The 16,010-nt window shown below is 38.0% G+C and overlaps 1 protein-coding gene across 3 annotated transcripts in view; it reads right to left on the bottom strand.

The window, feature by feature from the left end:
* The window catches only part of CPED1 (cadherin like and PC-esterase domain containing 1), a 147,940-nt gene that overhangs the window by 53,929 nt on the left and 78,001 nt on the right, over positions 1 to 16,010 (bottom strand). For all 3 annotated transcript variants that reach the window (XM_053942355.1, XM_053942356.1, XM_053942357.1), the window contains exon 16: positions 14,047 to 14,215. In XM_053942355.1, the coding sequence (XP_053798330.1) occupies positions 14,047 to 14,215 (169 nt within the window). The remainder of the gene's footprint in view (positions 1 to 14,046; positions 14,216 to 16,010) is intronic.

Raw genomic sequence — 16,010 nt, 5'->3', positions numbered from 1 at the left:
GACCACTTCCTTGGAAGCCTGTTCCAGTTCCCAAACATCCTCTGGATGAGAAACCTTTTCCTAATATCTTGTCTGACACAGCTTCATGCCATTAAAATAAAAATGCTGGCCAGAACACTGGCCACAGGTTAAGTGAATTACACATAATCTCAGACCTCTAAATCAAAAGCCCTCGAGAAGACAGTATCTCTTTTGCAGGGACAACACTGTGTAAGTGAAGGTGACTTTATGCTGCAGTGATTTTCAGAAGAAATTTTCCCCTCTTTAATGGAGTTAGACAGAGGAGGCAATGCCTTCCTTAGAGACAAAGGAATAACAGAATGACAGGCTGAGACAACAGTCCACCTGTACCACATATTACTCAAATTCTTTACTGAAGTCCAGAGGACTTCTGCATATGATGGCTCATTGTCATGGCTGTTTCACTTTTCATGCCATGCTCAGACATTAAGCCACTCACAACTGCTCCTTCTTAAATAAACTCCAGAAGCCTTTGATCTGTTTTCTACAAGGCTTCCCAGCAGATATTGGCATCTACTTTATTTTTCAGACAACACCAATGGAATGAGACTTATGAATAACTTCTGTCCTCTGAAGCAGTCTGGTTGCAAACAGCTGAGTGCATGCCACTCAATGGAAGATTTATGATCAGCAACAGAAGTTTGTTTCCCTCCTAAAACTTATATATTTTTCAAGATGAGAATCACTGCCAGTGTGGCCAACACATGAAGACTGAGAGTTTTACACTGAAGATCCACCTGTGGTTGACACTAATTTGTAAAACTTGTAAACAGATGAATGTGCAAGGCACCTTCAGGTGATGCTTAAAGTGGAATTTTAAAATTTATGCATTTTATTACAAAGTCCAGGCATTAGCTTCAGGGCAGCAGGTATCTGAGTTCACATTATCAGTCACAAAAATACTAAAAACCCTGGGGGAAAAGTCTCAGGTTCTAAAATGAATTGCTATAGCACTGAATATTGCCAGTATCATATTGCTGTGTTTCATACAGAGCTGTACATGTAAATTAACAGTCTGAGATAACTGGAAAATATGCTTGATTCAATACAATTAAATGAGAAACAGAACTATGTTTAATCATAATGATATGAACAAAAATCTAAATAAATAAATAAATAAATATACCAAAAGTATTGCAAAATAGACCACAGTAATTCTTTATTAAGAGATCTAATATTGCAAAACTTAGGGATCCAAACATTGCATGAGAGGAATAGATTTTTCTTTGAAATACAGCGAAATATGATCCCAACCAATGTTTTTCAGCAAATAGGCTGACTGTCTTTAGCAAAAGGGCAAGGACTCATTACAAGAGTGGTAGTATATGCAAAAGTAGGTAAATGACCTTCAAGAGTCCATTTAAAGTTCAAGCTCATTTTCTTCCAGTAATTAATCAGACCCTAGGTCACCCTTACTAAGATACTCATGTATTCCATTCTGTTTTCTGCAATGCATCCCATCTTTTCTCTATTAATCTAGTTTTAACTGGCCACCAATTTCATTGCAACATTCTGCAAATAATTTCAGCAGATTATTATAAATATTTATATATATTTCAATTTTATCAAATAAAAGATAGATCACTGCGTAAGAGTTTCATTCATAATCCTTAAATTGACAAGCATCTGTAGTGGCTGGAGCTTCTTATCCTAAAGGAAACAAGACTGGACTTGATGCTGACCTGACTGCAGCTACTCTGATGTGATTGATTTAAATTTTTCCCTTGTTTATATCTACACACTCTAGCCCTGAACAAAATCAGAAACACTTATTGTCCACCAGCATTCCACACTCTTATGTTGCATTATGTTTAGTAAACACCTAACTTAACAGCATTCATCACACAGGTTGTTCATTTTATTTGTGCAGCTAAACAAAATAGATTGAAAGCACACACACAAAGGATTAAATGGCCTGAATTCCAGATGGCTTGCTTGCTCCGTAAAGTAACAGTATCTGCTGAGATGATCATGGCACTGTAGTTCTTTCTCCTTACCAAATACATGCAGTAGGAAGTTTTTCTCTGCTCTTTTGTCATCTTCTTTGCTGCTCTCTTATTTCGTGACCTCTGAGTTAATCCTTCTATTCTTCCTATTAGCGAGTTTAAGCAGGCAAACTTCAAACAGACTAGTGATGGGTCACAAGGTTTAATGGGCATGTAGATAATCATCTAAATTACATTTCTGCAGCTGATGGGCCAGACAGGCTTAGAGAGTAACTTTACCAGCTTTCAGTGTTAATCAGGAGGGATTGTGTGTCTCAGTATGTATCTGCCTTTGCCTGCCTCCCTGAGGGCCTAGGTCATACTGACTGATTAACAAAGGCAGCTGCATTAGGTTTCCTCTCCTGAAAAGTGTGGCATGGAGGCCCAAATGACTTGAAAGGCAAATGTGACCACAGCTCAAACACCAAGCACTCTTCTCATCACTGTGGAATTGCTGGCCCTCCTCTTGCAGGTTATGATACTCTCAGCACAACAGTTGTTGCCAATTTTCATGATCTGTTAACACTTAGGAAGCCTTATGCTGAAGGCTCTTCTTTCACATCTATTGTGGTATCATCAAGGGGAAAATTCAACAGGCTATTTCACATTTTCAGATGAATTTGAGAGCAGTATATGAGGTGAACTGAAAAGAATACACCAATTGAACTGTCAATAATGAATGCCCTGGATTTCAGCTTTGAAACACAGACTGTAGAGGGCCAGGTAAAGGAGAATAACAGTAGGATAGAGAGATTTTACAGCTACAGAAATAGCAATGGATCTATACTGTGAAACTGATTTTCTCAGCAAAGAAAAATGTATCAAATCTGAGTCTCTTTTTTGTTATATATAGGTAATTGTGTTTTATATAAGTGATTGTGTTTTATACCTACCCTGATTCCAAAAGGAACAAGAGCAGCGATGGATTGGCTTCCTGACTTTGGCAGAAGTTTGTCCCTCAGGTATTGGACTCATCTTGCATAGTAAATGCTTTTCAATGACTAATTTTACTGTTCTTTATCAAGTTGTTAAGCAAACACAAAATCAGACCGATTAAAATATGATTATCCATGCAAGAAGCTTTTACCATCTTACTCAGGAGCACCATAGGCAGAAACTTATGGTGTTTTATTGCAGTCTTTAGAACAGTAAAGCCTTTTTTATACATTTATAGCTCTGTACAGAAAAGAATCTGACAAGCCAGCTAGGATTCTATTTTGGACCTCAATCAAGAACATTCTACAAGAAGAAGCTACTGAGGAACAAAGTAAAATAATCTAGAACACTGACTTCCTTATTTGTCTCTTGAACTTTGAGAAAAGAAGTTGGATTCTGAGTTTCCTAAGTTTTTCTCGATGAAACTACAAAACATCTAGGTTTCTGTGACCTAGGTACAACTACATCTGACTGATGTTAGAGACGTCTCAAGCTTCTTAACAAAGGTGACCAAATTTCCCACTTTTATCATGGACAGGCCCAGAATCAAGGACTGAGCCATTTTGTGATAAAATCTTCAGGTCTCAGTTTTGTTTGAGGTATTCACTGAGATATGGAATTATCCCCTTTCCCATTTTTTGTGTGGTGGCCTGAATAAGTTACTGACACCTGGAGCCACAGCATCCTCAGCTCTTTCAAGGAGAACAAAAATGGTCGAACCCCTATACAATATCATGAGACCCACAGTAGGATTTTGGTCATGTCCCACCCATCTTTATTAAAATGGCACACAGGGAAAACAATCTGCATTTCAAATATACATTGTAACCATATGGCTGAAAGAGGTGACAGCCTTTATGCAGTGCAGCAATAAAACACTTCACTCTTCATTGTTCTATTGTGCCATTTGGCTGAATTGCAGAATCATTTTTGCTTTTATTTTACCAAATCAGACTGCCATTTTTATGACTGTCATTAAAAGTCTAGACAAATTGCTATTAAGACTTATGATGACATTACTATTACTTATTAGACTTCCCTTTATATCTTCACAACAACCTATACCCTCCACTTCACAGCTTTTCAATGCCAAAATGCCACCAATACTTTCCATTAGCATCAAAAACTGAGATGATCAAATACCAGCAATTATTTCTGGAGAAGCAGTAGGAGGTATACTTTTTTCTGCAGACTCATTTCTTGATCCTACATGTTGAGCAATAAGTCTAGTTAGGTTAGATACAAATTACATGGAAGCCAAAGGGAGCCTTTTCCCTATTCAAAGGGCTTGAATTAAGGATATTTTTATTTTCTTTTACTGTTATACATATCACAAAATTGGGCACAGAAGCTATTACTGAATCCAAATGACAGTCTACTTGGAGAGTCCTAGAATTGGAAGAACTGAGGTGTACAACTGTTTAACTGAGGAACATGCAACTTCTGTGTGCCTCAAATGTGGCTTCAGACAGTTTTAGCATACATCCCTCATGGTATGTCTAGAAGCATGACAGAAAATCTTGCAGAGTAACAAGCTCATGTACCAGAAACAGTGATATTCTGTTAGCATGTAGCTGGAATGGCCTGTATGCCATGGAGCACAGGCACTTTGTTCCTTGTACCTCGACCAGCTTGCGCACAGTCAGCACAAACAGCCCCTAACTCCACTGCCACATCAGCCTCTTAACGAGTGCCACCATTCACCAAAAAAATGTAACCAAGGCACCAGAGAGCCCTGGTGTAGCACACAAAGCTATTTCTCAAGCTTCTTAACAAAGGTGACCAAATCATGGACAAGCCTGGAACTCAAGGACTGAGCCATTTTGTGATAAAATCTTCAGGTCTCAGTTTTGTTTGAGGTATTCACTGAGATATGGAATTATATAAGTTAAACTTAACAACAACTTTTGCTTCAGTACAAACTGCAGTGACCATTTATAAAAACCCCACAGATTTGCCTCAACATATACTTTGTAAATACTTCACCCATATGCCTGTAGTGATTTGTCTGTGATTCATAAAGTGGCACTCTGATCACGGTTGTAATACTTTGTGTGCTGTCATACAGTGCAAGTTATTTCTAATTAATGAACTTTCTCTTCATTAATCAGACAGAATTCAATACATTGACAGATTGCAAACACTGATACAGCTATTTACCCAAAACATAAGCTAAATATTTCAGTTCAGAAACTTTGGATGACCTCTTCTTCCCTACCCCCTTCAACTATTGTACTTTTAAATGTCGTTGGATTTTCTAGAACTTGTAAAAGAGAACTGCTGAACTCAAACTTTCAAGTTTTCATACTTATGTGGTTCATTCAAAGACCTGTAAGGCTTTATGATTTACTGAGCAGTTAATTTTTAAGTCCTGATATTGTATAGTTGGAAATGGAAAAATCAAAATATTATGGGCTTCACTCTACCTTCCTAATTTAGTCTAGTTAACATAGGCAATGCAAATCCTGACCCAACATGGTGATTGAGACAGCTAAGCTAGGTTCCCTGTGGAATCATGGAACAACAGCAGCTGGTAGTAGGAGACAGAATCCTCAAGTACATCATCTGTTCCTCTCCAGACATCACAGGTGCCTTCACAAGGTAATATCATCAGTACAACCCAGGGTGTGACTCAAGAGAATCAGCCTCTGCCTGTCCAGTGTCTGGCTCCAGCAGTGCCTTTCTGTAGGTAGGAGCAGCCAGAAGGAAGAAAGCCAACTAGTCAGGCTGGGCCAGGACCCCCACCAACACTCCTTCTCTTGGCCTCAGGCTGAGGTGATTTGAGCATGTGGCTCCCTCTTCTCCCTAAAGGGCCATCAGTCCACCAAGCTACAGGTCTCTGCCTGAACTGCACCACAATGCAGCAATGCATGGAGAAATTACTGTGTAGGGCAGAGAGAGGAAGCAAGAATAAGCACAAAAAAACTCTGTGGTGTGAGGAATCTTTTGCAAAAGTTAGTGCTACCAGTTCTCTAGCAAAATGTAATTGATTCCAGTAGTGTTACTGGACCTCTATTATATAAAAAAAACATCAAAAATAAGAGCAAAGAAGGACCATGACTGAAAATCTAAATATGTGGGATGATTGCCTGATAACTTAGCACAAACAAAAAACCACATAGCTGACAAAAATTATATAAAAATAGTTTTTCTGATAAACTCTTCCAGAGAACAGTGTTCTCCCAGGAACAGAATTGCCTACCCAGCATTTACTGTCATCTGTCTCCTTTCACAGCCACCCACAATGATTTGCTGCTATTATTTAAAAAGACATCTTAATCCTTAGGTTAAAGGCAAGGAATCAGAAAAACCTGGATCTCTTCCAGTCTGTACTAGCAGCCTGTCATGGGCTCAGAGATAGCAGTGTATCTACAGAATTTGCACCCACAGCACTGTATCTGCCTCAGCACCTCCTGTCCTGTAGCACCATAGGGAGCAGCCATTGTAAGGCTGAAATGTCCAACCATACACCCCACCGGCACCACTGGGATTTTTTTCACTAGGTGCAATCATATAGGTCACAATTGAACTCCCTGACACTTTTAGTTAGGCAATTATGAGTTTCTCCTTGGCTAGTTTATGGGCAGATCTTCATCTTCTCTATCTTTAATGCACACTCCTGGGATTACATCAGTAATTGTATGAAAGGGAAGAACAGCCTAAGCACACAAAAGAATGGAATTGTCAGGTCGTTGAGATTTTTCTTTTATCACATAGTTTTCTACTAATGACATTTTTCTGTGGCAGCATAGCAGCAAAATAGCAATTCAAGTCAGGAGTCACCTGAGTATCTAGGAGGGTGGGATGTTCCTAGTAAGACTTTGCTAAATTGCAAACACATAAAAAAAGAAAAGAACAGTAGGAAATACTAAATTTTCCACTGCTGAGGTAGGAGGTGCTACAAAAAAATTCTAGTTGTGTCAATAAATTCAGTGGTGCTGAAGACTGATATCACTCCTGACTTAAGAAATTCTTATCCACAAGAGTGCCAACCAAGGAAAAGGAACACTGGAAAAACTAAGGCTGAAAGCTGCCTATAAAATTCTCAGTCTTTAAAGCCTGAGAATTATTATAGCAACTTAAAACTTCTGGCTAACGATTATAAACCAAATTAGTTTGTTGGTGTCATCCCAGTCACTATTGGCTTATAACTGTTGAATCATTGAATCAGTATTCATATAGATTGTCTCAAAGCACTGGTGGCAATTTATCCATCAGTTATCCATGTAACACACCATTTCCCAAGTACAGTGCATTGTTATAATGACATATTTAGCTGATGCTACATGGAAACATCCACTCTCTTCAGTCTCTGCCTGAAACTTCTGGAAACATTTCCTGGAGGGTATCTGGTATTAATATTGAATCATATGTTAAACATGAAACTTAACTACATAGAGAAGACCAAGTGCAACAAGTATAAAATCAGGAGTGTAAGGAAAATACTGTAAACTGGAAGACTGTAAACTTTTCTCCAGGCAGCTGGAGCCAACAAAACTTGAGCCTTATAGTTTGGGCTCTGTAATGTGGCATCCCCAAAGTATTGGAGGGTAGGATGATGATCCTAGTCAGGCACAGCCTACTGGAGATACAGAATAAAACTATAAATTTTTATTCCATGCTCAGAGCAAGAGATGCCTAAATAGAAGCACATACAGACTCATTCTTTTGCTATTTTTTCCATTTTATTCCCAAGTTCTGCCCATTTGCTCTGTGTGGCCTCTTCAGAGTGCAGCAGATGTCTCACAGAGAACACTGATTATGTGAACTCATGACTACCAGATGATAGTGCAGACTGTCTATGAAGCTAACTTTGCAGGTGAAAGATGGGCTTGACTCCTAGAGCATTATATTAATTCCTTCAGAGGAATGGATCTATGCTCTGCTGTGGTTTTGAGATGTTTCCTTAAAGCAGCAGATGCTGGCTGCTGATTAAGATGTCAGCCTAACAGCAACATCCTGAGATCCAAAAGGAGTTTAGCACAGAACTGCATAAATGTAAAGAATAGCCATCATAATTGTTAATTGTTCCTCTGACTCATCTACAGAGCGATGTTTTAAATCATCACAAAAGTCTTTGGTATAATTAAGAAAATGTGGTAAGCCTTCTCTCCCCAGTGGTATAGATGTTGACAAAGACAGAACATGCTGACTCTACAAAGTTTGCTCTGAGATACATACATGAATTAACCCTCTACATGAAAATTAGCAAAGTGTATTCATTATTTGAATCTCTCCCTTCTACATCATCTTAAATATACTAATTTTTAAAGCACCAAGTTGTGTTATTCAATTTAGGTCTTTGTTCAGTTTATACTTACAGTGAATGGTGACTAAACATCCCTTGATCTTTAAAACACCTTCAGGTAGTTCTTTAGATTGTTCTCAGACGTTGTTTGATCTAGATATTTAGCAAAATCACTAAAAAATTCAGCAGTTTTATGCGAGTGAATTCACTCATAAGCATTGCCTGGCATATAAATGGAAAAGAATTCAGCTGTATATTTCTGTCAGGACAGGTACTCAATCAGTATAACTTGGAATTGCTCTCCTGAAATTAATTGAACCATGTTGACATACAGCAGTTGAAGACGTAGGGCCTCAGCCTCCTTTTTATGGCAGTCTCTCTCTATTAGCTCTCTATTTTGTGGCTTTCACCTAAACTGCTGACAATTTAACACATGTTCCGTTTGCTATGTATTTGCTCCTCAAGGCTATGTGAACCTCACTTTGTTTTTCCTGGGAAGTGGGTTGCAGTCACACAGAAACAAAATAATTTATAGGTTAATAGCAATGCAAAAGTACTTCTAGTGTTTTGTGTGTTTTCACCCATAAATCACTTCTACAATTTTTGAACATGAAGCTCCTGCTCATTTAAAACCAGCAAGAGCTTTAAACCCAATCTCAATGTGAATTTCTTTCATGAAGAAAAAAAAAGCTTCCTTAAACAGCACTCACTTTCCCTCCTTCTGTGCTCAGCAGCTCATTTCTTCCCCTGCACTTACCCCCTCCCTTGTGTTCACACAGAGAGAATGAGAACCTTATCATAGAAACTAGTTCATTTTAAAAATGTTTTCCCATCTGTTTCATGAGTAGCTGCAGGCAGGGAAAAGGATGCTTAAGTTGGCATTGCTCCTGGAAAACATGATTGTCATACTGTACTCTCACCAGTGTTTCTGAGGAAAATTTAGACTTGGCTATTTCAGACCTAATAAGTGAACTTTTTTGTTGTCCCAGCCACTCCCTCCGTAAAAAGAGTTAGGACCCTGGGCTTTCACAATGCATAAAATATCTAACAGTTATACCAATACAAATTTTGAATGCTAAAAATTTTAAGTCAGATAGTCCTCACTGAATCAAAACATCCTCTTTTGAATAGCAACAACAACAACAACAACAACAACAACAATAACAACAAACAAAACCTAAAACTAGTTTTTTGATGTCTGGGGCATTTTTATGTAGTTTTCTGAAAAATTCAAAACCACTAAAAAAAAAATAATTCACCAGCTCTATGCCTGAGAAGGCAGACAAATGCAATGCATGATTGCTCCTATAATGGATATTCTTTTTTTTCTCTAAAAGGGAAGTAAGCTAACTTTGCAAATAAGATACAGTCTGGTTGCTGATATAATTAGGCTGTTGTTCCAGAGGTGCACTTTCTATGACTTTTCAAGCAAGACACTCAAACTCAGAAATGAGTTGACCCCAAGAGGGTCAGCTGCTGCTACAATAACTACAACAAAACCTAAGAGTCTGTTCATGGCATTTACGATGTCGTTAGGACAGAAGAGATGGGTCATTTGTAAGGGTGGTCACACTGAATCTAATGAAGCCAAAGGGAAATTCAGAAGAGACTAGTGTGCATCCAGCCTGTCCTACTACAGAACAAGTTCTTTGTTTCTCTCCTAAGCTGTTTGTTTGGGTTTTTGTTTTGACATTATTTAATATTTGCAAGGTTCTTTGAAATCTTTGCATGAAAGTACTAGGCAAAGAGTTAATATGTGTTTCTATAACTGACAGTTTTTACTTCTACTGTCTGGTATGAAAAGCTTTGCAATGGCAACAGCACACAGTTTAAAATAAAGTAAAACCATTTTATTTTCCTTTGGAAATGTATAACTTGAGCTGTAAAAAAAATTAGGTATTCTCATTTAGGTATTCTGTCTCCTGAGCAAAAAAATGAAATTACTTCCTTTTTTTTTTTTTTAAGGTTTCTTCCTTTCTAAAGACTTTTTCATCTCTACTCCAAAAAGCCTATACTAAAGTTAAATATAGTTAATATGCTAGTCTTAGGTCTTAATTGCTTTTTGATCAATAGAAATTTAGTAGACAGACAGAGAAATAAGCATGTTGCTGCTAGCATTTTGTTTCCAGCTGCATTGCAGCTGTTTAGTGTTATATGTCAGCAATGCTATGCCAGTATCTCATCATAAGCTCTGTTGGGCTTCTTATGCTATCAGGAAAACAATATGATAAAAGGATTTACAAAAATACAAGAGATAATAATACATAAGAATAAGGCGTTCTGTAAACATCAGGAAAGTTTTTGAAGCTGTTCTGTAAGTTCATTCTTTCAGACCTGCAAAAGCTGTAGGACAGCCAGAACATCAGCCACTGCACTGCACTGATTTTGGAATCAAATGTACAAATGCACAAAAGAAAATGACAGAGGATGAAACATACTATGCTATAAAATATAGCATTAGCTATCCATTGCTCTCAATATAAATGCAAACCCAAATAAATATCTGTATTATTAAAATACAGTAACAAACCAAACCCAAACTCACCCACAACCAACCAACTGACTAAACAAACAAAACAAGCCATGTGGCAACAGGACACTGTAGGTACAAATAGATGCAGAAGTTCACAGGGTCAAAAAAAGTTCCCTAAGCACATCAGTAGTTGATCCCCATGATTGCAACTAGGCAAATATTAACAATCAAAGAGGCAGCATCCACACATTTCAAGTGAGGCATAGATAGATCTGTTTGCATTTTAAAGATAATGGGCAGTGCAAGAATGAATAAAATATTTTGTCCTTTATGACAGTATGTACATAGTCTGGGATCTTTCACTTGAGAGTGATGCTGATAACTCTGTTTTAAGAGCTCACTGGTTTTTCTGCTGACTGCCTTGGATTTTGACTATCTTCCATATCACAGCTTCAGAGGTGATAATGAAATGGCATCACTTCTTTCATGGAGACTTAATTTGAATATTGTCAGCAAATGCACAAAATTAAGTTCAAGCAAAAATCAATAACCTCTCCATTTGCAGTCCAAACAATACTGTCAAAATGCAGAACACAGAATGGAAGGCAAACAAATCTGCTGAAGGTGCTATTGTGAAATGACAGTTTATCCTCCACTAATTTGGTTTTATGGGGATATTACAGCTGCTATCAAAAAGTACAGGAGACAATATTTTTTCCCTTTTTAGGGAACCACACACTTCTCAACTCAATACCTTGAAATTAATCCAGGATTGTTCAACTGCATGAGAATTGTTAGACTGTTGGAAATCACATCCCACGCTCTGTCTTTTTATTGTAAGCTTCCTTATAGTATCATCTTGCAGTGAAACCTGAATATCCTCAAGAGATTAAACATAAAAGAAGGTGAGGAAAAAAACTGCTGGATTAGAATTTTAACTGAAGACTTCTACGAAAAAGACCACAGCACTATAGTGTGACCACAGGCCACACTACTGGCCTGTCTCTCCTTATGTGTGATCCCAATTGTGCCAAGTGTCCAAGTGTCCAAAGACTCCATCAGCTCATGTTGTATTTATCCTTTTTCTCCTAAAACAGGGTTTCATTACTAAGAGAACAAGTATTCATACCACTGATGGGAGTGTATCAACTGGCTCTGCAAGACTGTGTAATTTTTTCCGGTATGAAGAGCAAAATGTAATGATGCTGTTTAAGACCTGAGTTTTGCGTTGATAAAAAAATTATTCTAAGCAATAGGCAGTACATTCTGTTCTAGCAAATAGGAAAAAATGCAGACTTTTAAATGTTTTAGAATGCCATTTCTATCTCCAGCTCCAGCCTTTGTTTGTTTTTTATAGGCACTCTCTGATAAGTTTGCCTCTAACATATCTGAAAGTTGTTTTAGAATCTCATACTGAATCTTCACAATGCTTATTAGATACCACAAGAATGCTTTTCATCTCATTTTTACTCTAAACTCCTGAAGTCATCCCTAGCTCTGAACAACTGTATTAGTTAGAGGATAGGTATTCACAGAGGAGCAGAAAACCAAGCTCAATCAAAAGAAATTTCTAAAACACTTTTCATGAGTCTAGATCTCTTCGCCTTCAGAGTGTTTCAAAGATTCACATTAAGTCTCATAAACGGTATCATAAAACATTAACAAAAGTGTAAATTCTGGTGTCAGAAGATATTTTTGAGGTTGAATTCCTGTTCCTACATTCAGATACTTGTCCAAAACAAGGAAACAAAAAGAACTTTCCTCGCATCTTTCCAGCCAGTGTGTTCTCCTAGTAATATAATTCTAGTTCAATTTACTGCTGTTCTCATTTTCATATTAAGACATACGTAAGATGTCAAGCAGGTTGCTGTACAACTGAACTGAAATCTCAGCTATTATATGTGTTTATTCTTATTTTACTGTAGCAACTATTAGATGTAGTGTTGAGTCAGTGCAAATAGTAAGAAGACAGTCCTTGACATTTTGAGCTTGTAAGAGAAGTCCAAGAGAAGAGACAGAGAATAGGTGGAGGGCCAGACAGCACCATAATCAGGTATTCAGGTCAGCAGTCAGTACACTGTGACTACTACCTACATTTTCTCTGGCAGTCCTGATTTGCAGATTGAGATAATTATTGTCAACATAGAATTTGCTATCAACATTTATAATCTCTTTGACTCCTGTTTTAAGCCCTAGTGCTTATTTCTCCACAAGAAAAACAAAAACCCTTTTGATCTGCCCCATCATATAAATGCTCTGCCTTCTACCACCCTGGTCTCCCAACTTCTTTTGTAGTATATGGAAAGAAACCAGGGAAGGGAAGCAAGTTTTGCTAAAGGATATACTAAGATTTTCATACAGAAAATAAATAAAGATAGGATTAGATATCTGACATGAACAAGCATGACAGTTTCAACACAATAGTTTTGAAAATTGTGCTTCCTGGTTGCAGAATTAATTGTAACAAAATATTTTACTCCTGGATGCTCTGGAATGAACCCACCAATCCTTTTAATCTGCCTAAAATTCCAAAGAAAAATACACTGCCAGTGATTACCATTTACAATGTCACTTCCTTCTTTGAACTGCCTGGTTTATCTTTGCCCATCATATCAAGCAGCACCCAACATTTAGTCCTCAAACTGGAATACAAACTGCTCTGATCCAGCATGTGTCCCAGGTTTTCTCTCTTATGCATAATATTTTTATTACTATAGTTTCACTAACTAAAATATTCACTCTTACTTTCATTAAGTTTCTTCCATTTTTGTGTCTAATTTAGCCTGAACTCCCCTTTCCCAGCCCTTATTAAGCCATACCAGATAGACTGCTTCTTTTTTTCATTCAACAGACCAACTCCTTCCTAAGAACTGCTATTCGTTGGGAGTAAATTACGTGCATTCCCAAATTTGTATTTGGATAAATTTGACGTAAGCAACAGTCATCCCTTCCCTTGGAATTATGAGTGAGTCTTTTTTTACTGTGTTTATTGACCTAGAATAAACAGTTTTCATTCATAAATTATGTAGCAGCATTTGTCTTGAACACTGATAAAGATACTGTCATCATAAATATCTTTCCTGATAAAAGGATTTCCATATCTCCAATGTCAGAGAGAGACAGTTATGAAAAGTTATAAGAAAGTTTTGGCTGACCAAGGTAAGGATTACTTAACCTGGAGCTCTCAAATACATGGTAACAGGTACTTATGCTGGGATCGCCTTTTATATCCAAAATGTTGCATAAATTCTGAATTTCATACAATCTCAACAAAAACTGGCTCTGCATGAGCTTTGGCTCATGTACCCTAATTTATACCATGGGATGAACAGAAACCAGCTACACCTATTAATGTGTATAGCAAAAGAATGAAGAGACAATACCTGCACAAACCCACACATCATATAGTCATCAAACAAAGGGAGGCTAGGGCGGTCTTCTCGATAAATTGTGATTCTGTAGCTGCTCACAATCTCAGGGCTGGGCTGCGAATCATCCGTTAAGAGAATGATGACTTTGTTCAATCCAAGGCCAAGGGGGTAGTTAGCAATGCTGTATGACAAAATAGGAAAGAAGTGCAATAATCACTAAAGAAACAAAGATTTACATCCTTATATCTATGGCTGCTAAACTTTACTTGCTCCTAGAGACTGCTACTTCTAATATTTTCTTTCTCTTACAAAATGCATGAGCTTTTAAATAAAAACAGTGCAAAATAGGATTTGTAAGTATTTGAAGTTCTTTCAAAAAGAAAAAATATTGAGAGTGACATTTAATCAAAACAGTGGCAGTGGCAAATATTCTGACATGAAATCTGTAAATGAAATAATTTTGAAATCAAATTTGTGATGAAGTCAGTAGGGAGACAAATACAATCAGAAGTGTAGCTAGCTGCTGAAATTGTCCACTAGGCAAACGTGATGGATTCCCAGACAAACTGCTCAGAGATACAAACCAGAGCAAAGCTGAGCTGTGCTCTTCTTCCTTCAGCAGGGAAATAAATGCTGAAAGGCACAGAACCCGCACATGCAGGGCTTTTACTTTTCAGTGTAAAGAACATCTTGCTATTCTTTTTCATTCTACAAGGAAGAAATCTTTGAGGTTTTCACATATATATCTATTCGTGTTGATATCATGTTAACTTCAGTTAACAGTAAAACAACAAAATGCTGGGAGGAAGAACTTAATGACAGTTTCTTTTGAAATGATAAATCAAGACTGATTTCCTATTGAAAATACAGGAAACATATTGGGCATTAGATCAGCAACAACTGCACAGATTTTCTGGTTAGTAGCAGACACTCTAGGTCAATGAATCTGCTTCACAATCAGTCAAAAGGTGGTGTGTTGGCTAAGCACTTCATGTCATGAAGCAAAGTTAGCTCTGAAATGGTTAAGAATTTTTCTTCCCAAGTAAATCACTGTCCCTGTTCTCCCGTTTATCCAGTCACTAATGTCTAGTATGTAAATCAGCCAGTTCTCTGTTTCCGAGGTACCTGGCCCAGATAAATAAACATTTTTTTTTCCTCCCAACCTTAAAACCCAGGTCATACCCAAAGTACCTATCGGTATTGTCCCTGGTACATGCTGTTGTCTCTGACAGAGCTGGTTGGGAAAGCCAGAACTGTGCCAAAGTTCATAGCAGCAATTAAAGATCATGGTTTATTGTGGATCAGTGCTCAAAGATGATGTTTAGTGATGACTCTGCTCTCTTCTCTATTGTCCAGCTTTATAGTTCTCTAAAAGATTGCATAAGCTGGGACTCTTGTGAATGACAAGATGACCCACTTAGTGGATGAGAGAAAAGCTATGATTGTTGCCTACCTAGATTTTAGTGAAGCCCTTGGCACTGTTTCCCACAGCATTCTTCTGGAGAAAACTGGCTGCTCACACCTTACATTCACATACATTTTGCTGAGTAAAAAACCGGCTGGATGGCCAAACCAATCACATGGACATGGAGATTGAGGGCACCCTTAGTCAGATTGCAGATAACATTAAGTTGGGTGGGAGTGTTGATCCAATGGAGGGGAGGAAGGTTCTGCAGAGGGTTCTGGATAGGCTGGATGGAAGGGCTGAGGCCAAGTGTACAGGTTCAACAAGGACAAGTGCCAGGTCCTGCACTTGGGTCACAATAACCCCAGGTAGAGCTACAGGCTGCGGGCTGCAAAGATGCCTGGTAGAAAAGGACCTGAGGGTGCTGGTCTAGAGCTGCTGAACATGACCCAGTGTGTGCTCAATGGCATTCTGTCCTGTATGAAGAATAATGTGGCCAGCAGGACCAGGGCAATGATTGCCCCATGTATTTGGCACTGGTGAGGCCACACCTCAAATCCTGCGTTCAGTT

This window comes from Vidua chalybeata, chromosome 5, assembly GCF_026979565.1.
Source record: "Vidua chalybeata isolate OUT-0048 chromosome 5, bVidCha1 merged haplotype, whole genome shotgun sequence".
NCBI lineage: Eukaryota > Metazoa > Chordata > Aves > Passeriformes > Viduidae > Vidua > Vidua chalybeata.
Note: the sequence above shows the minus strand (reverse complement) of the source record. Positions and strands in the feature narration are given on the sequence as shown.